Here is a 26161-nt window from a genome sequence, read left to right as displayed (position 1 = left end):
TTGCAAAATCCTGAACATAATACAGTAGGATGCCATCAGAATGAATAACTAGATAACAGAAACACTGTCAAGGCTGAAACTATTAAAATGTGGTCGAGAATTTATTATTGCATTTACCTGCTCTGAACTGAATGACAGTGAGATAAAGAAGGTTTTAAAGGCAAGATTTACAAAGTCAGTTATCCTTGTGAGAAGCAGGTGCTTTGTACATTTTAGGGCTCCCTCTACCAGATAACAAGAGGAGGAGGAAACAGTTGGATATTGGTGGAGAGATACAACAATGTAATGAAGTGGTGAACTCAGTGAAGTGCTCTACTCTGGATTCACAGTTAAGAGATTCACAATGTTAGCTTTGGAATTGGTGGATGCCATTGCCAATCTTAAAGTTGACTTGGAAGAAGATGATATGATGTGAAGATGGCCCTCTTCCCAGGTAAGTTGGATCAGGCATTGCTGGGACCAGAATGGTCCAGGGAAAGGCGTATAGTGACTTCCAACCTCTAGACAGAGTAAGGGGGATTGCCATCACGTGCCTGAATTGGAGGCTCACCCTTCCCAAGTATTCTTGGAGTCTTTCCATGTGGTGTAAGGTCTGCTATGCCCTGGTAATAATGCAAGTAACAGCAGATGACCACTTAAAGTGCCTAATTGAATTCTGGCTGGGAGGACCATTCCCCATGTTACTTTTGCTGATAAATTGATATCATGCTGGAATGGTGGACACTATGCCATCTCCTCTCTCTCGCCAACTCACAGCCTCCCCCTTCTCCTGGAAGGCTGGTAGAATCTATCTCTATTTGGGAAAAATTACTGCTTCTGATTTCCTCTGAGATAGCCAACTTCTGGCCACTAAATTGGCTTTGCTGTACAACTGAGATCTGTGGACAGATAGCGGAGGATTCATTGAAGACTGTCTGATTTGAAAACAACAGGGTGCCATTCAAGGTAAGTCAGAGAGCAGGCACGCAAACACACAGGTGTTTTTTTCTTTCAACTTAAAAATTGAACTGAAAAATGGCTTTGTGGTTGGCTACCATTTTGCCATGGAGATTTCCTCCAAGGAGTGACTGAATCCAGGGAGAATCTGGAACTCAAACTCCCTAGTCTGGCACTCAAAGGACAACTATATGCAGCTAAACTGTCCCTCATCTGGAGCCTGACTGAAATATTCCAATTTGACTCTGTATATATGTCTCAGTGTACCACTGGGCCAGAAGGTCTGATTCAAATCTCACCTGCCCCAGAGTTTTGGTAAGACATGTCTGAACAAATTGATCAGAGATATTTATAGGCCTCAACAGGGCTTTAATTACCTTATTCAGCAAAACATCAGTTATGGATGGGTATCCATGCAGCTACGTTCGACCACCCCCCAACAAAAAATCCTGCTTCTGGAAAATTATGGCCCATTGTGTTGTTAGTATTTTGCATAACATGCTCCTGAAGATTTTATCATCAAAGTAAAATTGCAATTTTAATTTTCAGTGCTGAAACTATCCACTTATTTCATCAAACATAAAAAGGATGGAGAGTGCATTATTTGCTACTCATTTTAGGAATCAGGAGCAAAAAGTTATCATTCACGTGTTTTTGTTTTATTTCAATTAAAAATGTCACTATTGCTTTAAATTTGAATGAGCTGTCTTTTTGAGGCTTTTGTTTTCTTTGTTAATCATTCAAAGACACAATCCAGTGCAAGTTAGTGTACAACTCTGAGTATTTAGCAAGTGTCAATAAACTCCAGAACTGCCATTTGCCTATAAATCACCTACAAGCTGTTTTTTTTCAATTTCATGGCCTCATTAGTTGTATTTTATATATGATACCATTTGAAATCAGTCTTGAAATAATTCACTTCTCAATAACTTTCAAAACAATTCAGCTCCTGGAATATCACCACAGTTTTTTTTTACATTAGTTGTGTCATGGCAGTAAAACACATGGCAGTGTTTGCACCTTGCAGCTCTAAACCCTGAGTAAGTTAAAAATATGGGTCATTTTGGTAAATCTTACATCGACAGCATTGGTGAACAGCAATATTTGCAAGAGTGATTGCTCTAGACTCCCAATATTGCTTTACAGGCACAACTTCATTGAAGTGAACAAATGTAATTCCATATACTCCCACCCAGAGATAAATTGAGACACTTTAAATGGTCATTAAGGGTTTCATCTGGTTTTCCTGGCACTATTATCAGTGATGGGTGGATTTCCGTCACATGGAAATGATTTTTGCAATGATTGACTGAAATGGGAACTCTGAAGTGGAATTGCAACCACAGATCAGTCACTGTAGTCATTATTGGCTTGGATGGGAGAAGACATTCAGAGTTGGACCACTGTAGCAGTTGCTTGAATCATTGGTGCTGATTCTGTAACATTTAAAAAAAAATGTTCATTGATATTGACATCACTGGTAAAGCCACATTTGTTCCCATCCTCATTTGAGAGGAGGGGTGGTGAGCTGCCTTCTGAAATTGTTGCAGCCCATGTGGCGGAGGTAGACTACAGTGCTGTTAAGGACAGACTTCCAGGATTTTGATCCAGCTCAACACATTTGTTCACAGTTCATCTCCAGTGTAGGCAGGAGATCTTGTTTACAATCTTGCTCTCTCCCTTTCAGCTATATTCCACTCATGTTCAGTGATAACCTTTACAAGTCAATCCCTGTTTCTTGGCATGCATGAGTTAGACCGAAGGGTCTGTTTCCATGCTGTACATCTCTATGACTCGAATGCTGATAGTGGTACACTTCCAAATGAGGATGTAGTTTGGAAGGAAACTTGTAGTTCATAAAGTTTCTGTGTATCTGCTGATCTTTGTACCCTCTGTGGTATTAAAGGAGACTTGGCTGACTGCTGCATGGCATGTTCGAGATGCTAAGTGTTTCTGCCACTCTGAGTCATCAGTAGAAGAAATTAATGTTGAAGTTGATGGATAAGTTGATAATCAATGGGAGATATTTTGTCCTGAATGGTTTTGAACTTCTTGAGTATTATTGAATTTGCATTCATTTAGGCAAGTGAAGAATATGTGATCACATAACTGACTGGTGTCTTGGAGATGGTAGTGCTGGAAAAGCATAGCAGATCAGACAGCATCTGAAGAGCAGGAAAATTGACGTTTTGGGCAAAAGGGCTTCATCAGGAAGCTGATGAAGGGCTTTTGCCCGAAACATCGATTTTCCTGCTCCTCAGATGCTGCCTGACCTGCTGTGCTTTTCCAATATTACTCTAATCTTGACTCTAATATCCAGCATCTGCAGTGCCCACCTCCATCTTGGAGATGGTAGCAGGTTTAGGAGGGTCAGCAAGTGAGTCAATTGCCACAGAATTCCATGCCTCTCCCTTTGTAGCAGCAGCAGCTTATTCATACAGATAGGTTTCTGGAGAATGGTGGACCTCACAGTATTGATAGTGTGGGATTCAGTGGTTGTAATGCTGTTGAATGTCATGAGGAATTGTTAGATTCTCTCTCTTTGGGTTGCCCATTACTGGACACTTATGTGGCATAAATATTACTTACCACTTATCAGCACATATCAATATAGGCCAGTTAACTTAACATCTATAATTCAGAGAATGTTAAAATTTACAATAAACAATGTAATAGTGGAAAATTTCAGAATATAAAATAAAATACAGCAGAATTAGCATGGCTTCATGAAAGGAAAATCATGATTGACAAATTTATTACAGTCCTTTGAGGTAACAAGAGAGGTAAATAAAAGGGAACCCATAGATGTAATATATTTGGATTTCCAAAAGGTATTCAGTAAGGTACCACACAAAAGGTACTTAATAAGATAAGAGCCTATGGTGTTGGAGGTGCTATATTAGTGTGGATGGAGGATTAGCTAACTAATAGAAGACAGAGGGTTGAGATAAATGGGTCTTTTGAAGATGGCAACCTGTAACTAAGTGGATTGCTGCAGGGATCAGTGCTGGTATCCAATTATTTGCAATATATACTAGTGACTTGGATGTGACCAAGTTTTCAGATGACATAAAGATAGGTGAGAAGGCAAGTGGTGAGGATGACACAAAGAATTGACAGAGGGATATAAAGAGGCTAAGTGATTGGGCAGAAACTTGGTAGATGGAATATAACATGGGAATGTGCAAGGTTATACACTTTGGCAGAAAGAATAGAAGAGCTGAATATTATTTAAATGTCGAAAACTACAGAAAGCTAAGAGAGATTTGGGGTTCCTTGTGCATGAATCTCAAAAAGCAAATATCTAAGTTCAGTGGCTAATAGAGAAGGAAAATAGACTGTTGGTCTTTATTTCGAAGGGAATGGAGTAGAAAAATAGGGAGGTTTTGTTAAAATTATACAAAGTACTAGTCAAGCCACACCTAAAATGCTGTAAATGGTTTTAGTCACTGTATCTAAGAAAAGGTATACTGGCCTTAGAAACAGTCAAGAGAAGCTTTACTAGCATGATTCTAGAAATGGAGGGATTGTCTTATGAAGAGACATTTGGTAGGTTGGGCTTGTACTCATAGGGGTTTAGAAGAATGAGAAGCGACCTAATCAAATTATATATGATTTTTCAAAGACTTGCTTGTTTCTTTTACTTCTGCTTCTGTTTTTAATCTTGTCTTTTGTATACTTAGATGGCACCAGAACCTCTGTCTTCTATTAGTTAGCTAATCCACCACGCTTTTCACTGTATTTCTGTATGCGTATACTTGAATGTATGTGACAATAAACCTAACTCCTAATCACATTGGTCAGTGGTTAGTACTGCTACCTCACAGCACCAGGGTCCCAGGTTCGATTCGCAACCTTGGGTGACTGTCTGTAGGATTTTGCACAGTCTCCCCATGTCTGTGTGGGTTTCCTTCCATAATCCAAAGATGTGCAGGTCAGGTGAATTGGCCATGCTAAATTGCCCATAGTGTTAGGTGCATTAGTCAGAGGGAAATGGGTCTGGGTGGGTTACTGTTCAGAGGGTCAGTTTGGACTTGGTGGGCTGCAGGGCCTGTTTCTATGCTGTAGAGAATCCAATCAAGGGTTGCTTCTTCCTTTGAGGAGAGCTGTGACCAGAAGGCATAATGTTAGTGTAAGAAGTAGGTAGTTGAGGAAAAAAAGAATTTCTCTTAGAAAGGAGTGAATTTGTGGAATTCTTTCCCACAGAGGATTGTTGATGCTGAATCGTTAATTATATTCAAGACATTGTATTCAATATATTTTTAATCAGTAAAGAAATCGAGGCGATGAGGATAAGGTCAAAAACTTGATTTGAGGATTATCAGATCAGTTAACATCTCATTGAATAGCACAGCAGACGCAGTGGGCCAAATGGCCTACTGCTCCTCCTATATATCATGGTCTTAGCCAAACCTGAATTTTGTGCAGGTCTGTTGTATGTGAGCACAGTTTGCTCCAGATTTGCAAATGGTGCTGAACACTGTTACAAGCATTTGTAAACATCTACACTTCTGCCCTTATGATGGATGTATGTTCCTTACTAATTCATACCCATTAATGATTAATATCCAGTTAATATCCAAAGGAAGTGCAACTGGCCCACCACCTGAGGCAATGACTCAGGGTAGCAGTCCACAGTTTAATATCTGTTAATAATATTGTTAAAATTATATTTGCACCATTTCATACTTTCTGCTGTTAAGCTATGAAGACAATTCCAGACTAAAGGAACAGAATCCATATTTCTTTAATGATTAATTGTGTATGAAGTAGATTGCCCAAGGTAAGCTATTTTGAAATTTTAAACCAATTGCCCATGGGATATTTAGGATGATGCAAGTAAATTATACTTAAGTATTGATACGGTGCCATTAATGCACCATTAGATTAACTTCCATTCCAATCTTGGCAATAGCATGCTATTAGATTTCCAAGGACCTGCCCTGAATAGTAAGACAAAAACTCTACCTGAAAATGTTACTAATCCCAGTCTGTGCAGGATGAACATAGTTCAAATTGCATTGGCCTAGACTCATTCTGTCTGCTATATTTTCCTGATTTCAGGAGAGATTTAAAATTGACTGCTGATTTGTTACCCTTCATTTTTTGCAAGGTGATGGAAGTTATAATTATTCACTTTGAGTACTTCTTTCATTTAGGAGACACACCCACTGGTCTCTTCTATAGTTATCTCTGGATCTGTAGCCTCAGTGATATATGTTTTTCCTGATTCTGTGACAACACGGGCGGCACGATGGTTAGCACTGCTACCTCGCAGCATCAGTGTCCCAGGTTTGATTCCAGCCTCGGGCAACTGACTGTGTGGAGTTTGCATATTCTCCCTGTGTCTGCATGGGTTTTTTCCCACAGCCCAAAGATGTGCAGGTCAGGTGAATTGGCCGTGCTAAATTGCCCATATTGTTCGATGCATTAGTCAAAGGGAAATGGGACTGGGTGGGTTACTTTTCGGAGGGTAAATGTGGACTGGTTGGCCCGAAGGGCCTGTTTCCACACTGTTGGGAATGTAATCTAATCTGCAACGTTTAAAAAAAAACACTTTGTTCTTAAAAGCATTTGAAATTATTTGATGTTTCATCACTGAGTCTGACTAATAGCACTGTTTTGAAGATGCATTTACATCAGATTCCAGTAAAACTTGACTACAGTGCCTTCCACTGGTTGATGCCACTAAAGTAGCTACTTTATATGCAGCTCGGTGCAAGGTTTGATGTGAGGTAGCTTTGGCACTTTCACTCCACATACCTACCAATGTGAGGAGAAATTCAGGCTATTTCATCTTCTGATGTTATGCATGCTTGATATTCAGAATCGAAAATATCAAGCAACAATCAAAGGATGTTTAAAATTGGTGAATCAGTGATCATTTCAGATGGGGGTTAACAGAAAGAACAGAAACAAAAATTACCTTCAGTTCAATTAAGCAAAACACTTGGATAACAGCTAATATTTATAAAACTGGATTTAAATATGGCTGTTAGGTATAATTTTGTGTCTTTATGTGTCAGGTCAAGACTTCAAGGATGTAATTAGGAGAGTTGATGAGGGGGAGCCAGTGGATCTGATTTGTATAAATTTTCAGAAGGCATTCAACAAAGTCCCAGATAAGAGATTTTCATGTAAAGTTAAAGTGTGTGGGTTTGGGAGTAGAATATTGAGATGGATAAAAAAAATGTTGCCAGGGTTGGAGGGTTTGAGCTGCAGGGAGAGGTGGGGCTATTTTCCCCAGAGCTTCAGAGGCTGATGGGTGACTTTCTAGAGGTTAATAAAATCAGGTTGGCCATGAATAGGGAAAATAGGCTTGGTCTTTTCCTCAGGGTGGGGGAGTACAAAAACTAGATAGCATAGGTATAAGGTGAGAGGGGAAAGACATAAAAAGGAACTAAGAGACATTTTTTTCACGCAGAGGATGGTGCATGTATGCAACGTGCTGCCAGAGAAAGTGGTGGAGGCTGATACAATTATAACATTTAAAAGACATCTAGATGGATATATGAATAGGAGAGTGTAGAAGGACATGGGCCAAATGCTGGCAACTGGGACTAGATTCATATGGGATATCTAGTCAGCATGAACAAATAGGACTGAAGGGTCTGTTTCCAGGCTGTATATCTCTATGACTCCCTAACTATAACTACTTGGCAGACAAGGAGCAGAAATAAATAAGTCTCTTTCCTACTGGCAGGCATTAATTACTGAGGTGCCATAGAGATCAATGCTAAAACCCTAGCTATTCACAATTAATTTTAACGATTTAGATGAGCGATGAGATGCAGTATGTCCAAATTTGCAAACGACACAAGGTTATGTGGAAGAGTGCGCTGAGAGGAAGATGCAGAGATGCTTCAGTGTGATTTCGACAATCTGAGTGCGTGGCCAAATGCATGGCACATGCAGTATAATATCGAAAAATATATGGTCAACCACTTTGGTAACAAAAACAAAAAGGCAGATTATTGTGTGAATGGCTATAAATTGAAAGAAGGGAATGGGTAATGAGATCTGGGTGTCCTTGTACACCAGTCACTGAAGGTAAACATGCAGGTGGTAAAAAAGCAAAAAGTACATTCACCTTCATAATGAAATGATTTGATTATAGGAGCAGGCAAATCTTGCTGCAATTATACAGAGCATGGAGATGGAATATTATGTACAATTTTAGTCTCCCTCTCTGAGGAAGAATGTTCTTGCTTTAGAAAGATTGTGGTGCATGCTTACCAGATTAATTTCTGGGATAGTAGGACTGACATAATAGGAGAAGTTGAATCGATTAGGATTATACACACTGCAATTCAGAAGGATGAGGGAGGATCTTGTGGAAACCTATAGAATTCTAATGGAAGTAGACAGATGATTGGAGGAGAGATGATCCTATTGGCAAGGGGAGTCCAGAACTAGGGATCACAGTGTAATGTTATGGAGTAAACCTTTTGAGATTGAGGTGAAGAGAAATTTCTTTGCCTGGAGAGTGGTGAGTTTCTGGAATTCGCTACTACAGAAAGCAGTCAAGGCCAGAACATTGTTTGATTTCAAGAAAGAATTGGATATAACATTTGGGGCTAAAGGAACCAATGGATAATGAGGAAAAAGTGAGGCAGGCTATTGAGTTGGATGATCAGCTGAGATGATAATGAATGTTGAGCCAGGCTTGAAAGGCTGAATAGTGTTGAAAAATGTGATGCTGGAAAAACACAGCAGGCCAGGCAGCATCCGAGGAGCAGGAGAATCGATGTTTCGGGCATAAGCCCTTCTTCAGGAATGAGGAAGAAGGGCTTATGCCCGAAACATCGATTCTCCTGCTCCTCGGATGCTGCCTGGCCTGCTGTGTTTTTCCAGCATCACATTTTTCAACTCTGGTCTCCAACATCTGCAGTCCTCACTTTCTCCCAGTTGAAGGGCTGAATAGTCTATTCATGCTCTTATTTTCTATGTTTTTATGTTTCAAAATCCTTACTATATTCTTGAATTATTGAAGTAGAGTTTGTTGTTTCTTTTACAGGACAATTCAAACAGTCATCTTCGGTCTTCATTAACTGGAGAAGACTCCATAATGCCCATCTGCGGAGAACCTCTTGTAAGTGCTGCAATGCGCACTCTTATAATGAAGTGTGTGACATGACAGACTAGTTCCTGTTGATGATTTGCTTGTGTGTTACCTGTTTGTTACTTTTTTATTGTTATAGATTGCGAATAAGTACCTGTTTTGTTCTTCTTTCTAACTTTATTTATTTGTTAGAGCAAGATCCAATAAAATAAAGTGGAAAATATCTTTTCCAATTGTGGCATGAGGTACAGAAATTAGGAAGTCTCCAAGTTCAATACACAGTGTGCTCTGAGGTAGTTCCTTTTAGGCTGGACACCCTTAACCAGAGAGAGGAAAGTCAGTGAGAGCTGTAGCTTTTGATTCTAATCCGATAACCTGAGCTGAAAAGTAAGTCTCAGTGGACACTGTGTGGCAGTAAAATTAGGCACAACTCTGAAACCCACAATGCGAAAATATTTTGTTTTTATACACTCTCTTGGCTTGCCCTTGAAGAAAGCCATTTGTGAAATTCATGAACTGTGACACAACAAAAATTTACAATTTTTATGGGATATTGGAAAAAATAGATTCTGCTTGTCTCATGCCAGAAGAGTTTGGTTAGGACATCTACCCCTGCCATGGTCCACCAACACTTCTGAGTTAATTGTCAATAGAGTGAATTTGTAGTTTTACTGCTGGACGGAAAATTTACAGTAGTGGATCTGGTTTCTGTTTTATTTTCTGCATTTTTTTCATTTCAAAGGCCTCTCAATTTTCCTATCACTGTCTGACACGATTTGGAGGAGAGTAACAGAGAAATTCTTCCTAGTTTTTTTGTGTGAAACATAACTTGGTTTCATGATATAAAGCTTAATAAGGTAATTGATGTTTTAGGTAAGTTATTTGTAATTCTTTCATGGATTGTGGACATCACTGGCATTTATTGCCCATTCCTATTTACCCTTGAACTGAGTGCCTTTCAATGCCATTTTTGAGAATGTACTTAAGCTTCAATCATATTCCTGTAGTTCTGATCAAGTAGCAATAACTGATTTCCTTCTCTAAGGTCATTAGTGAACTAGATGAGTATCAAGAATGATACTTACACAGTCACCATTTGACTGGATTTTTATTGAACTTAAATTTAGACCATAAGACCATAAGACAGAGGAGTGGAAGTAAGGCCATTTGGCCCATTGAGTCCACTCCGCCATTCAACCATGGCTGATGGGCATTTCAACTCCACTTACCAGTGTTCTCCCCGTAGCCCTTAATTCCTCGAGACAACAAGAATCTATCAATCTCTGCCTTGAAGACATTTAGCGTCCCGGCCTCCACTGCACTCCGTGGCAATGAATTCCACAGGCTCACCACCCTCAGGCCCACCCAAATTTCACCTCTACCATGGTGAGATTTGAACCCACGGTCCCCGACTTAGTGACTCATGATTACTAATCCAGTCACATTACCACTATGCCTCTGCCGCCCTTGTCAGTGGTCTGTCAATACTTTACAATTGCTTTACAATCTTATCTACTATGATGAAACCCCAGGCAAGTTTCCAGTATTCATTCTGATTCTAGATGAGATGCCCAAACTATGAAGCTTTTAGGTATATTCACCCAAACAACCTGGTTGATATCACATTAATTTCAAAAGATCCCTTCCATTGTAAGCATCTTTCTCCTAGGCCAAATGTTTAAAAGGAATCTAATTTCACTCTGTAGGAGCATAAACCCCTGACTGGGGACAAAGACTCAGGAGGCACGCAGGATCCAGGCAGTGGCAGACTGTTATTCAAATAATAACTGGTTAATGCAGGGAGAGGGCCAAAGATCTTCCCTGAATCTGGCCTTGATATGAGAATCCAGTCATTCTCTTAATCTATGGCTCAGATCCAGAAAGAGATCAGTGACACACTCTGATGTTTACAGTGAAATGCAACATTTTTTATATATTTTGTGTTACAATAATCACATACAACATGGCCACCATGTCCTTCCCTTTATTCTATACACACAATCCTGTGAAACACAATCAGTGATGGGCATTCCTATGGACAAACCTAGGATCCTATGATCTCATGGTGTTTTGACAGAAATTGTAATCACCAGGCCTTGGGATCTTTCTATGCATCCTATTAATTCACATTCCAAAGTTACTGGTTATACTCCATACGGCCTGTCCCAGACCTGGTTTTTTTCTAAACACTGCTTGAATCCTGTTATTCATTGTGTTCCATACGCTATCTCCATCAAATTCCGTTATACCTTTTATTGTATATATTCGAGTAATACCCAAATTTTCTTGACTACTTTTCAAGGTTAAATTTATGGGGTTGACCAGTTCATGGATACTACCTTAGAGTGGCTGAAATTCATATCCATCAAAACTCTTACCGTGTCATTAGCAGAAGCCCCATTGATCACTAAACAAATGAAGGAAAAAAATTGTGGCAATTCTGAAAACCTGGAATGGAGCTCATTGACAGTGGACTGGAAGACCCTGAGTGGAGCGGGATGACCGGCAGACTAGAATGCTGGAGCAGAGTGTGATGGCCAGCACACTGACTCATAAATGTTGATCTGTTATCTGTGAAGAACTAGGATCGATTTTTTTTACAAGATATACAGAAAATTCCAGATTTTTAACCAAAAATAAGGTGTCAACTTTTACATGAGATCAACTATTACTTGAGTATATGTGGTATATTTATGGTACAAAAGACAGTTGGTTTGAACTAACTGCTATAAGATTCATAGTATTGAAGAGTATTACAGTTACTCCTACTGTTAGCACTTTTTAACTATTAAGTTGTGAATAATCTATTTCATTCAGGGTGTGTCAGGCATCATTTTAGAGAAAAGGAAAGTTTTTCCCAAAACTGTCACATCTATATTTGAATGCTTTTCCCCTAATGCTTCTATTATAATTTGGTTATATATAATTATGTTGAAATTTATCTCGATGATTATCTGAAGAATCTTTGGCTAGAATCTATTTCTTAAGCTTGTGCATAACTTCAAAGAAACAGCTGTTTACTATAAAATAACTTTACCTGTTATTTTCATAGCTGCTTAATGAGTCAGGCTCATTAACATATGACAAGTGATTGATTCCAGCCTTATTAACGAGAGGCTGATGTCCCATAAGGTGAACAGCACCAGTGAGAACAAGGGGTGTACACACTAACCAACTCCACCTTCCAGTGGCCAACCATTTCAACTCCCTCTCCCACTCCCCCTATGACATGTCCATTCTGGGCCTCCTACACAGGGCCACCTGCAAACAGGGGCAAAAACACCTCATCTTCTGCCTCAGGAATCTACACCCACACAGCCTCAACATCGAATTCACCAGTTTGCAAACCTCCCCTCCCTCATCCCATCCCACATCCAACCCTCTAACTTGGCACTGCCCTCTTCACCTGACCAACATGTCCATTTTCCTTCCCGTCTATCCACTCTACCCTCCCCACAAATCGATCACAATCACCTCCTCATCTGCATCCAACTATCGCCATCTCACCTACTTCCCCCCCCAACCCTGCCTCACAATCCTGCCACTATTTATTTCTCAAACTACTTCCCTCTCTCCAGTCCTTATGAAGGGTCCTGCTTGATATGTTAACTCTCCTACTCCTAGGGTGTTGTCTGACCTGCTGTGCTTCTTCTAGTGCCACACTTTATCGACTAGTGAATTAGGCTGACTGGTTCATGGACTAAGATTTACATTGTTGTGGTTCTGCTCGCCGAGCTGGAAGTTTTTGCTGCAAACGTTTTGTTCCCTGGCTAGGGAACATCATCAGTGCTGTTGGAGCCTCGTGTGAAGCGCTGCTTTGATGTTTCTTCCGGTATTTATATTGGTTTGTTCTTGCCGCTTCCGGGTGTCAGTTTCAGCTGCAGTGATTTGTATGTGGGGTCCAGGTCGATGTGTCTGTTGATGGATGTTCTTGCCGTTTCCGGGTGTCAGTTTCAGCTGTACGATATACGAACAATCAGCTATACGAACAAATCAACGGAACACCCATGGGATCACCAATCTCGGGACTCATAGCAGAGGCAGTTATGCAAAGGTTAGAACATACAGCCATACCACAAATCCAACCCAAACTCTGGATCAGATATGTTGATGACACCTTTGTAATCATCAAAAACACAGATATAGAAAAAACACACCGAATCATCACCGCCACACTCACAGGAATCCGATTCACACGAGAAGAGGAAAAGGATAGCCAACTCCCATTCCTAGACGTGTTAGTAGAGAGAACACCCAACGGAGAATTCACCACAAGGGTACACAGGAAACCAACACACACAGACCAAGTCTTAAACTATGAAAGTAACCACCCCAACACACACAAACGAAGCTGCATCAGGACACTATTCAAAAGGGCCACAACACACTGCAGTACACCAGAACTGCGAAAAGAGGAAGAGGAACATCTATACAAGGTATTCGCCAAAAACGGATACCCACGCAACTTTATCACCAGATGCCTAAGAGATAGACCGAGAAACGAGGACATGCCACAACCAAAAGGACTAGCCACTCTACCATACGTCAGGAGCGTCTCAGAACTGACAGCCAGACTACTGCGACCCTTAGGACTCATAACAGCACACAAGCCAACATCCACGCTCAGGCAACAACTCACTAGAACAAAGGACCCAATACCCAGCATGAGCCAAACTAACGTAGTTTACAAAATACCATGCAAGGACTGCACAAAACACTATATAGGACAAACAGGAAGACAGCTAACAATCCGCATCCATGAACATCAGCTAGCCACAAAACGACACGACCAGCTATCTCTAGTAGCCATACACTCAGACAACCAGCAACATGAATTTGACTGGGAAAACACCACTATCATAGGACAAGCCAGACAGAGAACAGCCAGAGAATTCCTAGAAGCATGGCATTCATCCCCAAACTCCATCAACAGACACATTGACCTGGACACCATATACAAACCACTACAGCTGAAACTGACACCCGGAAGCGGCAAGAACAAACCAATATAAATACCGGAAGAAACATCAAAGCAGCGCTTCACACGAGGCTCCAACAGCACTGATGATGTTCCCTAGCCAGGGAACGAAACGTTTGCAGCAAAAACTTCCAGCTCGGCGAGCAGAACTGCAACAACGGATACCCGAGCTACAAATCTTCAATCAGATTTTAAGATTTACATGCCTTGTGCTAACTGGTGTTGTTCACCTAATGGAACAACATCCTTCTATTAATGAGGCTGGAATCAATCAATTGTCATATTTTAATTAACTTGCTTCTATCCTTAGATATCCTCTTTTCAAACTGTGTTGGATGGATGCTTATATAGCACCTCCCATTCACCTTGGAGTTGCCCTGTTCAAAGGTACCTAAATGCTGGAGTAGGCTGTTTTATTTCTGTTGCTGGCTCTTTTACTTCTGTTTAACCCTTGGTGGCCATTTTGTGTCTTATACACACACATACACACACAGACACACACATGCGCGCGCACACACACACACCTTTGACTTGTTTGTGAAGAATCCTTAGTTTTTCAGATTTGTTGCAATTCTGTAGTTCTATTTCCTTTCAACGGTGAATGAATTCCACTATTCAGGACATGAGACAGTTCTTTTGCTGTCCAGTTTCCTTTTGGCTAGCTGCTAGCCAGCTGACTTCTAGCTTGATACCAGTTGATGTTACATTCCATTGGATTGATCCCACGCAGAATCTTCGGTTTTGTCATTGTACCAGTCCTCCACTTTTGGAAAAAAAATAGGAATTCGGGGTTAAAAATGCCCTGAGTATTTCAGGATTCCAAACTATTGTCATGATATCTATGAGACACTTAAGTGCTTGGTCTTTTTTCTGGCTCACAAGAACCTTTTGAGAACGATTTCCAAAGTGGGATTACAGGACATGGAAATGAAGAGATGATGAACACTATAGATAAATATTGGTAAGAAAGGTGACTCAGCTATCGATCTAAACAAAGTTTCAACTTCTCCATGGGTGGGAGTTTTCAAATCATGGTATTTCCGGCCCACAGGTTTTTCAGGCAGTGCATCCTTACCAAAATTCTCATGTAAAAATAATTCCTTTTTGCTGAAATGATTTGAACAGCAAGTAGCCTGTCTGAGATGAAGTTTGAGCCAAGTTATTCCCAGTAGTTTAGATATTTTGCATAATTTACCTTGCTTTCCCAATTACAATCTGTCTGTTTGTGTTAGCTGATATTCTTCGGAATGGCCATATCTTTAATGGCCCCAAATCTAAGCAGAGGCAGAATAGAGTTATGGTAGCTCGAAAGAATGTAAGATTCTGTTTTAATTCTTTTTTTTGGTGAATGAACATTTATCTAAATCCTTCACATGTCCACTTTCGGTAAAAATATTCTAGTTTTTTTTAAAGCTAGTCTTTGTGTCTACTTTGAACTTTAAACATTTCTGGATGATTTTTTTCATAAATTAAATAATTCTGTGCACAAATGGCAATTTTATAATTTACTGAATAAGCATATGAACCTGTAGTAAACAAGTTATTTTCTGTTCTGTAACCTTTAGTTGTCATTTCTCTTTTATACCAGAATGCACTTTACATTCTTTACATAGTTTTCACATGTTTAAGCTTGTGCACTGTGTGGAACAGATTTGAACTATCTGTCTTTCATGGATCATATTCTTTTATTGTCATGGCTTGACAAGGTTTTCAAAACCTGCAAGAGTAAATGTTTATCAATTTAAGTACTATAAATGTTCTTATTTATATGCAACTGCTCATCGGGGAAACCATTTACTGCTAGCATCACAATAAAGATAAAAATATGTCAACTTTCAAATATAATAAGATAAATCGTCAACTACAATGCTTCATGAAAACTGTTCATCGTAGCTTTACTAGCATTTCTTACATTGAGAGAGAGAGAGAACAAGTGGAGCTTTAACATTCTCTAGTCTGTGTTGATTTGGGTTGCTGAAGAAAATGTTGTAGAAACACCAGAGGCTCTAACCACAATCTCTTGTTTCTCCTTTGGTGAGGGAATGGTGCCAAACGATTAGAGGTTAGCAAATATTGTACTTCTGTTTAAAAAAAAGAGCTCAGGGAGAAACTTGTGGAATCACAGGTCGAGTCGAGCTGAATGTCAGCGGTGGATAAACTGTTGAGTTCAAATCTTATGTTCTCTCCCAATGCAAATTTGTTGCAGAGGGAGATTTAATTGAATCAGAACTTGGTGGGTGTGACCCCCTGCCTTTTTTTACCTGCACCCTGAGTAAGTCTGGTGCGGGAAGACCTGTAGACATGCTAAGGGTCCACTAGAGAGTCTTATCTAGTCAATATTGCTAATAACTGAATAATGGGTGTGGTGTTCACGACATGGGGAACATGACAAGAAAATCCTAATGGTTTGTTTGTGGACTTCCTGCAGGGGGAGTCGGAGTCCCTTGTTTTCAGGCACCTAGTGTCTGATTAAGCCATCACCTGCATTTGCTGCTCACACCTACCACACATCTTTCCCATGATCCAAATCCTGCAATACTTCTCCCATCACCACACAGAGGGATCATTGGGTCAATGTACTACCAGAAGCAGCCACCGCTATCATACTGATGCTGTTGAGTACAAAGAAGCTGCCAGCCTCTGATTGGTCAGCAGTTCTTCATAAGCAGGGCTTCCATCCTCAGGTCAAGTCCGTCATTTTGGGAATTATCATTTTAAGTTCCTGAGTGGCACAAGATGTGCCAGACCTACTAAAAAAGAGGTGATGTCTTAGTCTTGCTGGTTTTCCAGTCAGTGGCCAAGACACCCATTACTCCACCTTTAGAGACTATAATCCACAAGAAAATTGTGTCACTTGGAAAATGGTAATAGTAAGCGTGGATTTACTAAAGGCAAATTGTGATTGACTAATCTCATTGAGTTTAGATTCCTTACAGTGTGAAAACAGGCCCTTCGGCCCATCCAGTCCATACCGACCCTCTGAAACGTATCCCACCCAGAACCATTTCCCTCCTAACACTAGTGGGCAATTTAACATGGCCAATTCACCTGATCTGCACATCTTTGGATTGTGAGAGGAAACTGGAGCACCCAGAGGAAACCCACGCAGATACAGGGAGAATGTACAAACTCCACACAGGCAGTCAGCTGAGGCTGGAATCACACCTGGAACCCTGGTGCTGTGAGGTAGCAGTGCTAACCACTGAGCCACTGTGATCAATTAGCACAGCTTTAGTGAGGGCAGTGTGATGCAGGTGGACTTGTAGAATTGTAAAATCACATTTTAGATTAATAACAATATTGAAACAGATTTGGTACAAAATTAGCAAAATGACAGAAAACAGAAAGTAATGGTGACCGTGTGTTTTTCAGACTCAAGGTAAGTGTGAAATCAATTGCCTCGAGGGTAGGTATGAGAATTATGTTTTGGTATGGAATAAAGACCTAGACATGGGTATATCAGGCATAACTTCAAAGTTTGCAAACATATAAAACTCAAAAAAATAGTAAACAGTGAAGATAGCAACACAGTATGGAAGGCAGACTGATGAAATGGGCAGAACGAGAGCAGATGAAATTTTAAGGAGAGAAATGAGATGGAAATTATTTTAAATGCAATGAATTGTTATCATATGGAATACACAATCTGGAAAGGTGATGAAGCAATTTCAGGGGCAACTTTCAAAAAGGAATTGGATAAATACTTGACGGGGATTCCTGTGCAGAACTGTGAAGAGGAGCGAGTGCCTAATTTGATAGCTCTTGCTAAGTGTTTGCGCAGACAAATTGAGCCAAATTATCTCCTTCAGTGCTGAAAGATTATAGGATCAGCAACAATACTATACTTGAATTGACTTGTGGTTGATAGGTTAATTCAGAAACTAAATAGATCAAAGCTCAAAGACAGAGGCAAATAAATTGTCAGATTTAAGATTTTGGTCATATGTTGTGTTTTACATGGCCTGTGTCCCTCAGTTTCTTCTTCTGAATTGGAGGGTTGCTTTAAGCAGAACAGTATACAGCATTACTTCAGAATTTAGTGGAGTTAGTGAACTCATTTGCTTGGCTGGTTGGTTTGTGAGGAAGGACTGTCTCTCTCAACCTCCACCCTTTCCTGTGACATGGTTAAACCACCACTAATTGTCTCTATTCAGTGAGAGAGCAGGACTATGATTTAGAATTAGCTTTATTATAAAGGTACCTAGGTACAGATTCTTAAGTGTAACTTCAGAGGGCAAAATATTACAAAATTAAAGAAATAAAAAGTCCAGTAATAAATTAGAAAAATTGACAAATAAAGAGTCCAGAATAATACCCTTTCCAACCCACGTCATGCCAGGCTTCACCTCGAGGCCTGGTGTGCTTGGAATCGAATCCACGCTGAGGCCAGGAGTCTGCGTCTAGGCTGAGGGCAGGCGTCTGAGTCCATGCTGAGCCCGGGAGTTCGAGTCCACACTGAAGCCAGGAGTCCGAGTCAATGCTGAGGCCGGGAGTCCGAGTCCATGCTGAGGCCGGAGTCCGAGTCCACGCTGAAGCCAGGGGTCTGAGTCCAAGCTGAGGCTGGGAGTCTGAGTCCACGCTGAGGCCGGGAGTTCGAGTCCACACTGAAGCCAGGAGTCCGAGTTCACTCTGAGGTCGGGAGTCTGAGTCCATGCTGAGGCCGGGAGTCTGAGTCCATGCTGAGGCTGTGTGTTTGAGTCCATGCTGAAGCCAGGGGTCCAAGTCCACGCTGAGGCCGGGTGTTCAAGTCTACGCTGAAGCCAGGGGTCCAAGTCCACGCTGAGGCCGGGAGTTTGGGTCCACACTGAAGCCAGGAGTACGAGTCCACACGGATGCCAGGCATCTGAGGCCACACTGAGGCCGGGAGTTCGAGTCCACACTGAAGCCAGGAGTCCGAGTCCACACTGAGGCCGGGAGTTCGAGTCCACGCTGAGGCCGGGAGTTCGGGTCCACACTGAAGCCAGGAGTATGAGTCCACACTGAGGCCGGAGTCCGAGTCCGCGCTGAGGCTGGGAGTCCAAGTCCATGCTGAGGTCAGGAATCTAAGTCCACACTGAGGCTGGGTGTTCGAGTCCACGCTGAGGGCGGGGATCCGAGTCCACGCTGAGGGCAGGGGTGCGAGTCCACACTGAGGGCGGGGGTGCGAGTCCACAGTGAGGGCGGGAGTCCGAATTCCTGCTGAGGCCGAGGGTCCAAGTCTACTCTGAGGCCGGGGTCCGAGTCCACACTGAGGCTGGGAGTCCGAGTCATGCTAAAAGTCTCTGACTTTTATCTTGGACATTGGTGATGCTGTCCGTGCCCAGGAGCTGCTGAGCTCTGGGTTAGGTGTCCTACTCCACTATATCTTGGAAGTATGGTGACTTTATCTTTTACATTTTCATTGAATAATTTAAGAAATTATCAGCAATTACTGCGTGCCTTTTGACAGTTTCCTAGAAAACAGTCTAATCAGAATTATTTTTATTTAATATAATGCTAATCTGAGTGCAAATGGTGCAGTTAGCAGTGATTATAAACCTAGGGAAACTGGCAAAGGTAGCCAGAATGCATTTAATAGAAATTTATATATAACTAACCTGTCAATAACTAATTTTATTGACCAATGTTACATGGAAAAAAATTTTCAAAAGCTTATATCATTCTTTAGTATTCAAGTTTCTTATACTAATGGACTATTGAATAACGTATGCAGCATCTTTTTAAGTCTTATACATGTACCCCACTTAGAGCCATCAAAGTAGCAAAGCTCAATGTAAATTCTCATTGCTCTCCTCAGGCATGACTCGCAACCAAGAATTGAACAGCATTTTCATTACAGCCTTACTGTGTAAAAAATGCATTATTAATTAAATTGTGCTCGAGGGGAGTATAGAGCGACAGCTCTTGGTTGTAAAGGATTAATGAGTGAGAGTGGGACCAAATAGGTAATGAACAGATGAATCAATTTAGCCTCAATTTTGGGAAAGTGACCAGTATCTATCACTGGAGGTTGAGACACTGAGTCATTGAAAGTACTAGCAATGTCTGCCAATGGATTTTGGAAGGGGGTGGGTGACGATTGTGGGTTGGAAGGGTGAGGTGTGCTGAATGGGAGTAGGCAGTGACCTGCAGTTGTGCAAAAGAATTGGGACGAGCAGAATTTTTTTTTTAAAGATTAAATTGACATTAAGATAAGTATTATTTATAAAAGCATATGCAGTTGGTGAATCCTCCAGTGGTCCATTTAAGGAGTTCTGATTGATCTGCATATAAATAAGGAGTAGGAGTAGGTAGGAGTTAAGCCTTAACCTCTTGAAGCTTAAACCATTTACGCAGTACATTGATAATTAGTTTCAAAAACATATACTCAGCAGCAGCTGAGTGATCTACAGGATCTCATCCTCCTTGGCATTCATCAACCTCTCCATGGATAAAGCCGTGTGCTCACACGCCTGATGCATGACAGAACCTATGGCTCATGATTCGTGCAGTGCTGTCCATGATCTCTGGCAGCAAGACCAGATGTTTCGCTTCCAGCTTTATACTTCCAGAAAGTTTATCCTGGTCATGATCAGAGGCCCATCATCAGCATAGGGCTCGATGGACTGGTGTCCAAGAGTCTTCAGACTATCTGATATCTAGTCTGTAATAGACTTCATCAGATTCTGTGATGTACGTGTTACTTGTTCATCAAATTGCGACCCCAAAACTAACCATGAGCACATTTCCCACATGGTGACTATCTCTGGGGTGGTAGGGCCTACAGGGAAAATATTAACCTTTATTACTCAAACTATCAAGATTAGGGAAACTCAGGTTAAGGATATTGATTAATTACAAACACAGCTGGGAGACACTGGGCATTGGTTAGGGAGGAGACAAACATTTGTCACCTTGCATTCTACAAATAAATTGAGTCTTATTTGCAAAGGTCACTGTCTTGTTTCTTAGATCACTGTATGACTTTGGAACACTAAAACTGAAAGATGTTTATAATATATCCTCTTAGTTGTGAGTGCCTTTATCCTCAGAGCTGCACTATTATGTTATTGTTCTGAAGCAGGGTCACTGGACCTGAAACATTGACTCTGTTTGCCTTCCACAGATGCTGCCAGACCTATTGAGGTTCTCCAGCAATTTCTGTTTTTGTTTCAGATTTGCAGGTCCGGAACTTTTGTTTTTCTGCTTTCAGGTCAATTCCACTGCCACCTTCTCTGCAGGCATTAGGATACCGATGTCAACCACTCACCCACATGTTCCTTTATATTGTGGATCAGTATCTCCTGAAGGGAAAGGGGTATATTTAGTATAGTCTCAATGGATACCTAATCCCCGTACTGTATATTTCCCTCTGACTGATAATAAAGCCTCTATAATAATAGCTCTATACTTGCAAACTCATGATACTAAAACACCTTTATCTTCTCACTCACATTCAATTTTCGTGCCTCATTAATGATGAAATATCTAATTAAATGTCTGCCACTGGTCATTCACTGACTTTCCCCTTAGACTATTTTCCCAGTCCCTTTAAGGTGACTGTTTTTTCACAACTTTGTAATGGCCTTTATTAAAGTTGAGGACACTGGATTGAGAGTAGAGTGGTGCTGGAAAAGCACAGCAGTTCAGGCAGCATCCGAGGAGCAGGAAAATCGGCGTTTGGGGCAAAAGCCCTTCATCAGGAATATAGGCAGAGTGCCTGAAGTGTGGAGAGATAAATGAGAGGAGGGTGGGGGTGGGGAGAAAGTTGCACAGAGTACAATAGGTGAGTGGGGGTGGGGATGGAGGTGATAGGTCAGGGAGAAGGGTGGGGGAAGGTAGCAAAGAGTACAATGGGTGGATGGGGGTGGGATGAAGGTGATAGGTCAGAGAGGAGGGTGGAGTGGATAGGTGGAAAAGAAGATAGGCAGATAGGACAGGTCATGGGGACGGTGTTGAGCTGGAAGTCTGGAACTGGGGTGAGGTGGTGGAAGGGGAAATGAGGAAACTGGTGAAGTCCACATTGATGCCCTGGGGTTGAAGTGTTCCGAGGCAGAAGATGAGACGTTCTTCCTCCAGGCATCAGGTGGTGAGGGAGCGGCAGTGAAGGAGGCCCAGGACCTCCATGTCCTTGGCTGAGTGGGAGGGGGAGTTGAAATGTTGGGCCACAGGGCGGTGGGGTTGATTGGTGTGGGTATCCCAAAGATGTTCCCTAAAGCGCTCTGCTAGGAAGCGTCCAGTCTCCCCAATGTAGTGGAGACCGCGTCGGGAGCAACAGATACAATAAAGTATATATGTGGATGTGTAGATAAAACTTTGATGGATGTAGAAGGCTCCTTTGGGGCTTTGGATGGAGGTGAGGGAGGAGGTGTGGGCGCAGATTTTGCAATTCCTGCGGTGGCAGGGGAAGGTGCCAGGATAGGAGGGTGTGTTGTTGGGGGGCGTGGACCTGACCAGGTAGTCATAGAAGGAACGGTCTTTGCGGAAGGTGGAAAGGGGTGGGGAGGGAAATATAACCCTGGTGGTGGGGTCCATTTGGAGGTGGCGGAAATGTCGGCGGGATGATTTGGTTTATGCGAAGGTTGGTAGGGTGGAAGGTGAGCACCAGGGGGGTTCTGTCCTTCTTACGGTTGGAGGGGTGGGGTCTGAGGGCGGAGGTGCGGGATGTGGACGAGATGCTTGGTGGGCATCTTTAACCACGTGGGAAGGGAAACTGCGGTCCCTAAAGAAGGAGGCCATCTGGTGTGTTCTGTGGTGGAACTGGTCCTCCTAAGAGCAGATTAGGCAAGAGCTTTCGAAAGCTGATTGGAGGCAGATGTTCACAGGTAAAGGGACGGCTGGAAAATGGGAAGCCTTCAGAAATGAGATAACAGGAATCCAGAGAAAGTATTTTCCTGTTAGAGTGAAAGGGAAGGCTGGTAGGTATAGGGAATGCTGGATGACTAAAAAAATTGAGGGTTTGGCTAAGAAAAAGAAGGAAACATATGTCAGGTATAGACAGGATAGATCGAGTGAATCCTTAGAAGAGTATAAAGCAAGTAGGAGTATACTTAAGAGGGAAATCAGGAGGGCAAAACGTGGACATGAGATAGCTTTGGCAAATAGAATTAAAGAGAATCCAAAGGGCTTTTACAAATATATTAAGGACAAAAGAGTAACTACGGAGAGAATGGGGCCCCTCAAAGATCAGCAAGGCGGCCTTTGTGTGGAGCCACAGAAAATGGGGGAGATACTAAATGAATATTTTGCATCAATATTTACTGTGGAAAAGGATATGGAAGATGTAGACAGTAGGGAAATAGATGGTGACATCTTGCAAAATGTCCAGATTACAGAGGAGGAAGTGCTGGATGTCTTGAAACAGTTAAAGGTGGATAAATTTCCAGGACCTGATCAGGTGTACCCTTGAACTCTGTGGGAAGCTAGAGAAATGATTGCTGGGCCTCTTGCTGAGATATTTGTATCATCGATAGTCACAGGTGATGTGCTAGAAGACTGGAGGTTGGCAAACGTGGTGCCAATGGTTAAGAAGGGCGGTAAAGACAAGCCAAGGAACTATAGACCGGTGAGCCTGACCTCAGTGTTGGGCAAGTTGTTGGAAGGAATCGTGAGGGACAGGATTTACATGTATGTGGACAGGTAAGGACTGAGTCAGGATTGTCAACATGGCTTTGTGCGTGAGAAATCATGTCTAACACACTTGATTATTTTGAAGAAGTAACAAAGACGATTGATGAGGGCAACGCAGTAGCTGTGATCTATATGGACTTCAGTAAGGCGTTCAACAAGGTTTCCCCATGGGAGACTGATTAGCAAGGTTAGATCTTATGAAATACAGGGAGAACTAGCCATTTGGATGCAGAACTGGCTCAAAGGTAGAAGACAGAGGGTGGTGGTGGAGGGTTGTTTTTCAGACTGGAGGCCTGTGACCAGTGGAGTGCCATAAGGATCGGTACTAGGTACTCTACTTTTTGTCATTTACATAAGTGATTTGGATGCGAGCATAAGAGGTACAGTTAGTAAGTTTGCAGATGACACCAAAATTGGAGGTGTAGTGGACAGCGAAGAGGATTACCTCAGATTAGAACAGGATCTGGACTAGATGGACCAATGGGCTGAGAAATGGCAGATGGAGATTAATTCAGATAAATGCGAGGTGCTGCATTTTGGGAAAGCAAATCTTAGCAGGACTTATACACTTAATGGTAAGGTCCTAGGGAGTGTTGCTGAACAAAGAGACCTTGGAGTTCAAGGTTCATAGCTCCTTGAAAGTAGAGTCGCAGGTAGATAGGATAGTGAAGAAGGCATTTGGTATGCTTTCCTTTATTGGTCAGAGTATTGAGTACAGGAGTTGGGAGGTCATGTTGCAGCTGTACAGGACATTGATTAGGCCAATGTTGGAATATTGCGTGCAATTCTGGTCTCCTTCCTATCGGAAAGATGTTGTGAAACTTGAAAGGGTTTAGAAAAGATTTACAAGGATGTTGCCAGGGTTGGAGGATCTGAGCTACAGGGAGAGGCTGAACAGGCTGGGGCTGTTTTTCCTGGAGCGTCGGAGGCTGAGGGGTGACCTTATAGAGGTTTACAAAATTATGAGTGGCATGGATAGGATAAATAGACAAAGTCTTTTCCCTGGGGTTAGGGAGTCCAGAACTAGAGGGTATAGGTTTAGGGTGAAAAGGGAAAGATATAAAAGAGATCTAAGGGGCAACTTTTTCATGCAAAGGATGGTACGTGTATGCAATGAGCTGCCAGAGGATGTGGTGGAGGCTGTTACAATTGCAACATTGAAGAGGCATTTGGGTGGGTATAAGAATAGGAAGGGTTTGGAGGGATATGGGCCGGGTGCTGGCAAGTGGGACTAGATTGGGTTGGGATATCTGGAAGAGTTTGACCGTAGGGTGTGTATCCATGCTATACATCTCTATGACACTATATGGCGGAGGCCGAGGAATTGGGAATTCCATCGCCTCTGCCGTATCTGCTCCCAGGAGGACCAGTTCGACTACAGAACAAACCAGATGGCCTCCATCTTTAGAGACTGCAACTTCCCTTCCCACGTGGTTAAAGATGTCCTCCAACGCATCTCATCCACATCTCGCACCTCCGCCCTCAGACCCCACCCCTCTAACTGTAACAAGGACAGAACCCCCTCTGGTGCTCACCTTCCACCCTACCAACCTTCGCATAAACCAAATCATCTGCTGCTATTTCTGCCACCTCCAAACGGAGCCCACCACCAGGGATATATTTGCCTCCCCACCCCTTTCCACCTTCCGCAAAGACCATTCCCTCCGTGACTACCTGGTCAGGTCCACACCCCCCCAACAACCCACCCTCCCATCCTGGCACCTTCCCCTACCACTGCAGGAATTGCAAAATCTGTGCCCACACCTCCTCCCTCACCTCCATCCAAGGCCCTAAAGGAGCCTTCCACATCCATCAAAGTTTTACCTGCACATCCACCAATGTCATTTATTGTATCTGTTGCTCCCGATGCGGTCTCCTCTACATTGGGGAGACTGGACGCCTCCTAGCACAGCACTTTAGGGAACCTCTCCGGGACACCCGTACCAATCAACCACGCTGCCCTGTGGCCCAACATTTCAACTCCCCCTCCCACTCAGTCGAGGACATGGAGTTCCTGGGCTTCCTTCACCGCCGCTCCCTCACTACCCGACGCCTGGGGGAAGAAAGTCTCACCTTCTGCCTCGGAACACTTCAACCCCAGGGCATCAATGTGGACTTCACCAGTTTCCTCATTTCCCCATCCCACCTCACCCCAGCTCCAAATTTCCAGCTCAACACCATCCCCATGACCTATCCTACTGGTCTATCTTCTTTTCCACCTATCCACTCCACCCTCCTCTCCGACCTGTCACCTTCATCCCACCCCCATCCACCCATTGTACTTTTTGCTACCTTCCCCCACCCTCCTCTTTGACCTATCACCTTCATCCCCATGCAACTTTCTCCCCACCACCACCCTCCTCTCACTTAGCTCTCCACCCTTCAGGCACTAAGCCTGTATTCCTGATGAAGGTAATTTGCCCTAAAAGTCGATGTTCCTGTTCCCCAGATGCTGCCTGAACTGCTGTGCTTTTCCAGAATCTGGTTTCCGGCATCTCTGTCATTGTTTTTACCATTGGATTGAGACTCAAGTTGCTCTCCCTCAAACTGAACTTGAAATTTTATCTTGCTGTGATTGCTACGCTCTTGAGGATCCT

At 42.4% G+C, this 26161-nt stretch overlaps 1 protein-coding gene across 5 annotated transcripts in view; it reads left to right on the top strand.

Annotated features, from left to right (window-relative positions):
* LOC132823183 (multiple C2 and transmembrane domain-containing protein 1-like) overlaps positions 1-26161 on the top strand; it is a 646464-nt gene that overhangs the window by 96483 nt on the left and 523820 nt on the right. For all 5 annotated transcript variants that reach the window (XR_009645516.1, XM_060836773.1, XM_060836799.1 and 2 more), the window contains exon 2: positions 8954-9028. Coding sequence is in view for 4 of the 5 variants with exons in the window: in XM_060836773.1 (XP_060692756.1) it covers positions 8954-9028 (75 nt within the window). In the remaining variant the exon portion in view is untranslated. The remainder of the gene's footprint in view (positions 1-8953; positions 9029-26161) is intronic.

The sequence above is a fragment of the Hemiscyllium ocellatum genome, chromosome 2 (genome assembly GCF_020745735.1).
Source record: "Hemiscyllium ocellatum isolate sHemOce1 chromosome 2, sHemOce1.pat.X.cur, whole genome shotgun sequence".
Taxonomy (NCBI): Eukaryota; Metazoa; Chordata; class Chondrichthyes; order Orectolobiformes; family Hemiscylliidae; genus Hemiscyllium; species Hemiscyllium ocellatum.
Note: the sequence above shows the minus strand (reverse complement) of the source record. Positions and strands in the feature narration are given on the sequence as shown.